The 8,141-nt window shown below is 53.0% G+C and overlaps 3 protein-coding genes across 3 annotated transcripts in view; 2 read left to right on the forward strand and 1 right to left on the reverse strand.

Moving 5' to 3' along the window:
* The first annotated feature begins 813 nt into the window (after window positions 1–813).
* On the forward strand, window positions 814–3,025 carry BDY24DRAFT_405282 (alpha/beta hydrolase). Its single transcript, XM_076642617.1, has 6 exons — window positions 814–1,006; window positions 1,122–1,245; window positions 1,343–1,520; window positions 1,659–1,855; window positions 1,971–2,277; window positions 2,372–3,025. Exons 1-6 carry the CDS (start codon window positions 859–861, stop codon window positions 2,564–2,566), a joined length of 1,149 nt encoding a protein of 382 aa, XP_076491984.1. The 5' UTR covers window positions 814–858; the 3' UTR covers window positions 2,567–3,025.
* A 414-nt stretch (window positions 3,026–3,439) lies between these two features.
* On the reverse strand, window positions 3,440–5,910 carry BDY24DRAFT_367620 (threonine aldolase family protein). Its single transcript, XM_076637979.1, has 10 exons — window positions 5,789–5,910; window positions 5,630–5,647; window positions 5,537–5,553; window positions 5,234–5,411; window positions 5,040–5,080; window positions 4,883–4,915; window positions 4,531–4,738; window positions 4,308–4,436; window positions 3,971–4,190; window positions 3,440–3,862 (listed from the first exon to the last, which is right to left on the reverse strand). The coding sequence occupies exons 1-10, from the start codon at window positions 5,899–5,901 to the stop codon at window positions 3,587–3,589; spliced, it is 1,233 nt and encodes a 410-aa protein (XP_076491985.1). The 5' UTR covers window positions 5,902–5,910; the 3' UTR covers window positions 3,440–3,586.
* Window positions 5,911–7,135: 1,225 nt separating this feature from the next.
* The window catches only part of BDY24DRAFT_419429 (carbohydrate esterase family 8 protein), a gene marked incomplete at both ends in the record, with an annotated part of 2,141 nt that continues 1,135 nt past the window's right edge, over window positions 7,136–8,141 (forward strand). The window contains 4 exons of the mRNA XM_076643979.1: window positions 7,136–7,326; window positions 7,522–7,603; window positions 7,694–7,781; window positions 7,878–8,026. Coding sequence (XP_076491986.1) covers window positions 7,136–7,326; window positions 7,522–7,603; window positions 7,694–7,781; window positions 7,878–8,026 — 510 coding nt within the window. The remainder of the gene's footprint in view (window positions 7,327–7,521; window positions 7,604–7,693; window positions 7,782–7,877; window positions 8,027–8,141) is intronic.

Here is an 8,141-nt window from a genome sequence, read left to right on the forward strand (position 1 = left end):
CTGACGACATCAACGTGTTACCCAAGAGTCGAACTTCATCCTCGAGAGGTATGAAGATCTGAGGGAGCTGCCTAAAGGAGTGGGTGGGACTGCAAGAGGAGGGACGAGGCTGAAAAGAAAGTGAGCTTCGCCCGTCCTTCCCTTCTCGTTCTCGTTCTCTTCCCTCCTTCCTCGCGACTTCTTTCCCAAAAATCAAAACCGAACAGATCAAGATAAAGGTTTCATGTACATCACACGAAAAAGTTCAACTTGAGAAAACGAAGAGGATGCTTTCTGGATCCAGCGAAGCCGCTCATCCATCCAGCTCTTCCCCCCTTCCTTCCCGTGAGAGAACGAAAGGAGGAGACGAGGATGGCAGAATTTTAGGATACATCGGGGTCTTAGTCTTTGTGCCCTTCTCCTCCCGCCCCATTCCGCTGACACACTATAGGAGTTGCGAGCGCGAGCGGTGGTTTACAGGCAGAGAGTGAAAAATATGTGAGGTTCCACACTGAAGAAGGTCGAAATCCGCTTTTGTACTTCCTCTCTCTCGTTACAAGTCCCTGCACCCCTTCCCCCCTCAACGGCGTCCCTTCGGGACGCGTCGACGAGCTCGAGCGAACGACCTCGATGCAGGGTCGAGCTCTGGAGCAAGCTGAGGTTTTTTTTCTAGGAAAAGCATCTCTACTGACTGCCAGAACAACGGGGTCTACCACTTTTACCTCGAGGGATAAGCAGAGACAGACATTTCAAGCTCCGAAAGTAACTCTCCGGCCTGGAGCTTCCTTCTCCGCCCGAATTCAGTTTGGTTGAGCTTCCTCCCCTTCTTCCCTCTTTCCCTTCAAACCTTCACCCTCCCCACCCTCCTTCTTTTCCAGGATGGAACCAGCTACTCGACTACCCACTTCTTCTCCAGCCACCACCTACCGATACAAGGAGATCGAGAACGTCGTCGAAGGAGGAGTCCACCTCGACCTGTATCTTCCGAAGGAGGAACAGTGCGTTCGAGGCTCACCTTGCCCTGTTGGTTCGTCCCTATCTCTCGCTCTCCCCCTTTTCTCTCGCTCTCCCCTTTTTCTCCATAGAGCCCGAGGAAGCTTCGAAGGCTTACCCCTACCTTCTCACTTCTTCCTTTGAATCAGCCGTTTTCTATCACGGTGGCAGCTGGGTGATGGGCTCAGCGACTGATGTTCAGCCCCGTCAAATCGACTGGTTCCTCGCTCGAGGGATAGCCGTCGCTTCCGTCGAATATAGACTCGCACCTCAGTCAGTCGCCATCTCCCTTCCCTCATCTCGTGCAGCTTAGAGCGCTGAAGCAGGCGATACTGACGCTCTCTTTCTCGTTCCTGGCCATTCTTTCCAGGGTTCACGTCGAGGACGCTCTCGTCGACTGCTTGGACGGCTACCGATTCGTTCTCGAGAAGCTGCCTTCTCTCGTTCAGGACTCATGGCCAGTAGGAACTGAGAAGGGAATCACTCTTGATCCAAAGAGAGTGGTTGTAGTGGGATTTAGTGCTGGCGCTCATCTCGCAATCTGCATGGTGAGCTTCGCTTCCTTTCTCTCCCTCTTTCGCCCACCCATGTTTCTTTCCCTTGCTCCCCAATCGCTTTGATCCCTTCAATTTCCGTTCAATGAAGGAACGCTGACTTCTCTCCAACCTCTCTTCTTTCTCCAACAGGTCTGTCGAACCGGAGGAGTCGATCAACCTCCCTCTCCTCTCGCCGTTTTGTCCTTCTACGGAATGACCGCCCTCGAGTACGGATCTTACGGGAAGCCTGAGGATTGGGAGGGACTGAGGAAGGTGAAGCCGAAGGAGGTTGGTTTTGCAGAGCTGGTGTTTGAAGGGAAAGTCGCGTCGAGGGTTCCGATTCTGCAGTTCGTCCCGACGCGTCCTTTCCTCTCTTCCTCCCTTCATCCGAGCATCACACTCTCATCAACCTACTGAATCTCTTACTGACGATCGATCCTATCTCGCTTTCTTCCCTCTCAGCCAACCTATCCCTCCACCTCTCACCTCTCGACGCACTTATCTCGGTCTCGCCATGCATCTTGACAGCCTCTTCTCCCTCATCGCTCCTCCTCTCCCACCAGCAACCACTGTTGACCCTCAACGAAAACACTTCTCACCCTGGTATTACGTCGACGCAACCTTCCCTCCCACTTTCCTCTCCTGGGGAGACCAAGACACGCTCGTTCGTCCTCGTCAAAGCATCGTCTTCCGAGACAAGTTGGAGGAGCTGGGAGTCGAGTGTGGTTGGGCGATAGCAAAGGGAGCCTCGCATGGATACGCAGAGAAGGTCAGTCTCAAGCTTCGTGTGACGGGAAGTAGGGGCTCGAGACAAGAGGCAAGGACGCGTCGACTGACTTTTTCTCTTTCCCTCGTTTGCCCAGGACTTCGTCGAGAGCAGGCCTGGAGCCATCTGGTGGGAGGAAGCGATTCTTCCTGGACTCGAGTTTGTCGTCAACAAGCTCGACGGGAAGCCTGGAGCTTCAAAGGCGATCGTAGAGTTGGACGAGAAGTTGACGTCGTCGAACGGATCTGTCGAGGTCGAGGAGGTCGGGATCGAGACAAAGGTCGGAGCTTAGGTTTTGTCAGGTTTCGTTTTTTTATTGCGTTGTAGTCTCTTTTAGTCTCGTGAATGAGCTTCGAGAGTGGACTAGAGAGGAGGACAGTGGAGGGACGCGAATCAAGGTGTTCTCTTCCCTCGCAGGTTTTGCATCTTCTTCTTTTGGGTTTTTGGATTTGCTTTATTTGTATTCTAGTCTTCATGGCCATCATCTCGGGTGTATCTTTCGTCAGTTTGAGCTGGGCGAAACGGTCGCGAAGGAAAAGAACTGCTCGAAACCATCACCCTCGAGCTGACCCTCCTTCCCTCGTCGACCATCGATCCTTCCCTGTTTCGTTCAGGTCAGTTTTGGATGCCTCGAAATCTTGTTCGTCAGAACCTCCGCATACGGTAAAGCTTGTAGCTGACGCTTCATCTCTGCCCACGTTTATTTTTCCAGCAGGCTTCTTCGCTCTCCTCGTCGAGCTCAACACCTCCCTCCCTTCCTCCCTCCTCCCTCCTCCCTCCCTTCCCTTTCCTTTCCCTGTCCACACCCTTCTTCCCAGATGGATCAGCAACCTCCCAATGATCCCTGCGACGACGCGGATGCTTCTTCTCCCCCAGACCTCATGGCGACAGACGAGGAGATCGACGAGATCGACTCCAGCGAGGATGAGGACGATGGGACGAAGGGAGAGGAGCTCGAGAGGAGGAAGAGGTCAGCTTCCAGTGGATTTGAGAGGGCGCGCTTTGTTTCGTTTCATTGGGAGAGTCGATGTTCGAAGATATGGCGGTTGCTCGATCGTATGCGCCTCGCTTTCACTTCCACAGCTACGTTCGAAAGACAAGGAGAGCTGCCTTGAGAATCGTGCAAAGGCTCGGACGCGACGAGCTCTCAAGTCCTCTTCCTGCTCGGGTCACACAGAGAACATGCAAATGGTGGTAAAATAAGACGGTCTATAAGTCTAGGTAATGCAAGAGAAGAAATAAACTAAGCAGAGAAACATCAAGCAGCAGCAACGAGGAGAAAAAAAAAAGAGCGTCCGTCAAAACACAAAATCTAGTTCTTGGTCCTGAACTTGTAAAGAGGAGTAGAAGCGTCCCTAATCCGCGACGAAGTAGTAGATTCCTCTACGGGAATAGGAACCCAACCCTTCGCAATCTGCTCCTCCTTCATAACTGAGATCAGAGCGAGCAGGTCGTTGACCGCGTCCTCCGACGTCTGCAAGTGGATGACGATCCGAGGACCTCCGAGAGTGATGGGATCGGGGAGAGCGAGAGCTCGAATGGCGAGATCGTCGAGGTGAATGTTGAGGGGGGTGAGGTCGTAGAAGATCTTTTGGAGGAGGAGGGGAAGAAGAGAAGCGAGAAAAGGAGTCAGTCGACGCGTCGAAGAGAGGACTTGTGTTTCTCGATGAAAGAACAATGTGGACAGTCTACTCACAATGCTCGTCTCAGCCTCGACCAGCATCCTGGCTCCCAAAGCCTTCAAGGCGTTGCTCAGCTTCTTAGCGAGAACATGCGTCCTCCGTAACTCGGGGAAGTTGTGAGTGAGGGCGAAATCTGCTGAGGCTGCGAGCGCTCCAGATTGACGAACTCCTCCACCGAAGAGTTTACGGAAGTGCTTGGCCTTCTTGATGAAAGCGGCGGGGCCCACGAGAACCCTGAAGCAGAAAGAGAAGGGAGGAGAGGGAGGGTCAGTTCGAGCTCGAGGCGACGAAGGAGGAAATAATCGAGAAGGGATGTTCGAAGGGCGGGAAAAGACGAGAATATAGACTCACGATCCAATAGGAGCTCCAAGACCCTTGGACATGCAAAGAGAGACCGAGTCGAAGGGATCACACAAGGTCTTCATGGCGGCGGGGAGAGTCTCGAGAGTCGCTCCTCCCTCAGCAGCTACATTCCATATCCTGTTCAACGGAAAGTAGTAGACGAAGCAGAGGAGAAAGTTAGCAAGCTGCATCTCTCGATGAGAAAGGTACGAGAAGTAGGTTTCAGACTCACCTAGCTCCGTCGCAATGCAGAATCAGACCCTCCTCGTGCACCCTTCGTCCGATCTTGACGATCTCCTCTTGAGGAAAGATGGTCCCGTTGAGTGTGTTCTCGAGGGAAACGATCTTCGTTGGGGCAGAGTGAATGTCGTCGCCGAGGACGAGATTCGGCTCGACGTCGTCCTCGAGGGTGAGGTGGTGACCGTTGGCGGGAGGGACAGCTGCGGAAGAAGGAGGGAGCAGACGAAACGAAGTCAGCCTTGAACCAGCCGGTGAGGCTTTAGGGTAGCGGCCGGGAAGAAAGAAAGAAAGAGATGCGTCTTGGGAAGACGCGTCAGGAGGGACGGAGAGGGAAGGAAACGAACTGGTTGTAGACGCCTGAGAATGGAACGCGATTCCTGAAAACATTCAAAAACACAGAGTCAGAAGATAGTCTCGGATGCAGAGCGAAATTTGTAGGAAGAGAGGAGACGAGAAGGAGGGGAGAGGGGAGAGAGGAAGAAGCGAGCGAGTCGAACTAACCTCCAGCTTCGTACTTGTAGACGTGAGATCGGAAATCGCAGCTGTAAAAGCAAGGTACATGGATGGAGTGAACGATAAGTTAGCTTTGAAAGTCGAGGCGGTTCGGTCGAGGAAGGAAACGAGTCGAGGGCAAGGGGGAAGAAAGCGCGTCGAGAGCAAGGGGGAAGAAAACGCTTCGAGGGCAGGGTACGCACAGAACGGAGTGAGGAGGTTGAGTCAACCAGGTTCGAAGACCAAGCTGGTTGCTGAGGGTGCCTGAAGAACAGAACATCCCCGCTTCCTTTCCTGCGAGCTTAGCGACTCGAGCTTCGAGGGCTGAGGTCGTAGGATCTTCCAGGTACACGTCGTCACCTCGCGTCGCCCGAAGACCAGCTGGAAGAGATAGGGAGAAGGAGAAAAGTCAGCTGAGCGCCTGGAAGAAATCTGCAAGGCATCGACCCGAGCGAGGAAGATGGGGATGAGGTTGAGAGACCGAAAACGAAGACGCCAGAACGAACCGAGGAGCATGGCATCGCTGAGAAACGAACGAGTTTTCGAAGACATGATCAGCTGAAGGTACTCTTTATAGAAGAGAGGAAGACGAAGCTCACCTGGGGATGGTGATCGTATCAGCTGAGAGAAAGGGAAAACAAGAACGAAGAGGGAAAAGGTCAGCCTGAGTCAGGGATCGTGACAGTTTCGACCTTCCTCCTCCTCCCTCCCCTCCTCTTGCTCGTTCGATGAAAGCTACAAAAAGTTGGAAAAAATGCTCACTTCTGAAGTCCCTAGCAGTCGTTCTGAGCTTCTCTACGTTAACAGGTCCTCCGATCTCCGCTGAGATGGAGTGAGCGTCCGGTGGCGAGAAGAAAGGAATCGAGACCATCGTTGAAGCTGGGGGAGAGGAGGAGGAGGGAGCGAGGGAAGCTGAACGAGTTTGAACGATGAAAGAGCGACGAAGAAGAGAAGACGACGACGCTCGAAGGGAGTTGGAGAAGGAAGACGTTTTGGGAAGAAGGAAAGGGGGTGTGGTGGTTGAGGGGGAGTCAGCAGAAGAGACTTTTTTTTTCGAAGAAAGGAAACCTGACCTGCTCCTCCCTCCTCCCCGCGCACCTCCTGGGGTTCATTGGCCACGGACGCTCATTTGCCATCAAAACAGCATAGATTTGCCATCCGATGAGCACGCACGGTGGGTCAGACGAGACCTCGACTATTTTTTCGCGCCATAACTTTTAGGATCGAGGAGGGAAAGGGCGAAGAGAGGAGGAGGCAGTCCAGACCGAACGCGCGGAAACGGAAAAGACTTCGAGCTCACGAACTTCTGACTCATACCATGATCTGTGAGTCTGAGCACTTTGTTGGGTACCTAGAAGTGTTCTCTATCGATTCCAGGTTGATCGACGTCGATAAAAAGTATGGATCGAAGTCAGTCGCGTCGAAACGAGGAGAGGAAAGGCGAGAGGGCTGAAAATCTCCCTCCTCTCCTCGACGTTCTCGCACCTTCCTTCGACATTCTAGGATCCAGAGTATCTAGACCTAGAAGGACTGGTTTCTGACAAGGAGCTTCTTATCGGTTGAGGTTTTCCCCTTGCCGCTCCTCAGCCGCTATCTAATCAGCATCGCTGTTTGGCCGAAGAACGAAAACCTGAGCACCGAGGAAACGAGTACGCGCAGGGTCGCACCGACTTTGGACGACGGCGCTCGGCGACCAGCCTGAGCTTTTCTGCGACTTCCCTCTCTTCGTTCGTGAGGACGGGACGAGAGAAAAAGTCGACCTGCTCTCGATCAGGTCGAAGAAAGGACAGGCTGGTTGAAAAGTCAGCAAAAAGTCCAAGGGACGAGAAAAGGAGAGAAGAACGACGCGGACGAGCTTGTTCTCTCTTCCTCCCCTCGAAACAGGTTGGATATCACGCTAGCACTCAGTGAAAAAACTTGATACTTCCCGGCCTCGCAAAACCGTTCAGAAATATCTTCCGGACCGTCCAGCTGCCGTTCCTTCACCCCGCTGACCTCTTTCCCTTCTGTATTGCCTCCGCCTGAGCTCGTAGCCCGCTCTTTTCTTCTTCTTTGGATCGGTGAGCTCCCAACCACCATCTACTGGTCCTCTCTTTTCGTTTCTGATGCTTCTTCTCATCGCTCTTGCCTCGGTTCTCCCTCTCCTCTCCTCGGCCGCTTCCTCCTCCTTCTCTGCTTGTCAGAACCCCAAGACTCAAGGTTCAAGACTCGAAGGATGTCCACCAAATACCCTCTTTGTATCCCAGACTGATCCGCAGAGCCAGTATGGAAGCACCAACGCAGCTCTTGCGACGTTGTGAGTCTCTTCCTTCCTTGCTCTTTCGTCCCATCTCCTTCGTTCTCGTCATTTCTCCGACACTGAATTATATTCATTTATGCTGACCCAGGCCGAACGACAAGTCAGTCTCCGCTTCTTCCCTCCTGGTTTTGATCCCCCTGACGCGTCGCCCGCCCGCTCAACGTCCACCTTCTTGTCTTCTCTTCGTCGAAGCTCCTCTCAATTCATTCTCATCGATGCTGGATCCTACCATGAGGTCATCAAAATCACCAGGAAAGGACCTTTGACTCTTCTGGTGAGCTTCTTCTTGCTCGTCTCGTTCCGATTAGACTCGATTGACGCTCGGAAGTTGGAATGCTGAGCTTTCTTTCTCGATCCCCTTCAGGGAGTCACTCAGGGCCCAGGAAACTTCAAGAATAATCTCGTTCAAATATGGAACTCATCGTTCGTCAACCAAACGACCCAAACCACTGGTTCGTCGCCCGCTTCAAGCGATCCCCTTCACTCCTCCTCACCTCCTCTCACGTCGATTCTCTTTTCATCTCAATCTTTATATGATCGTACTCCAGCCCAAGATAATGCGGATGCCTCGGTTCTCACCATCTCTCCCAACCGAAACGCGTCTCTCGTCGGATCAGGTCCGACTGGAGCTCCTTTTCAACCTGAGTTCGGAAGCATCGACTTCAAGGCCTACAACATCGATGTTGCGAATCGAGCTGTAAGTTAACTATGCGGTCATTGTCCTGGCTTCTTTCTCTCTGATAGACAAAGTGACTGACAAACTGAAACGACGCGTCCTTTCCGTTCTCTCCCTCCCCCCCCCCCCCCCCCCC

This window comes from Mrakia frigida (genome assembly GCF_051309035.1).
Source record: "Mrakia frigida strain ATCC 22029 unplaced genomic scaffold BDY24scaffold_66, whole genome shotgun sequence".
Classification (NCBI taxonomy): Eukaryota; Fungi; Basidiomycota; class Tremellomycetes; order Cystofilobasidiales; family Mrakiaceae; genus Mrakia; species Mrakia frigida.

Excerpts from the sequence above, each read along its gene's own strand:
- BDY24DRAFT_405282 (XM_076642617.1), top strand. The coding sequence starts at position 859 with ATGGAACCAGCTACTCGACTACCCACTTCTTCTCCAGCCACCACCTAC. Across the intron at positions 1,246-1,342 it reads GAATATAGACTCGCACCTCA|GGTTCACGTCGAGGACGCTC; the intron begins GTCAGTCGCCAT and ends CATTCTTTCCAG. Across the intron at positions 1,856-1,970 it reads TCGAGGGTTCCGATTCTGCA|CCAACCTATCCCTCCACCTC; the intron begins GTTCGTCCCGAC and ends CTTCCCTCTCAG.
- BDY24DRAFT_367620 (XM_076637979.1), bottom strand. The coding sequence starts at position 5,901 with ATGGTCTCGATTCCTTTCTTCTCGCCACCGGACGCTCACTCCATCTCA. Across the intron at positions 5,081-5,233 it reads CAACCTCCTCACTCCGTTCT|CTGCGATTTCCGATCTCACG; the intron begins GTGCGTACCCTG and ends TTGCTTTTACAG. Across the intron at positions 3,863-3,970 it reads TCGAGGCTGAGACGAGCATT|ATCTTCTACGACCTCACCCC; the intron begins GTGAGTAGACTG and ends CTCCTCCAAAAG.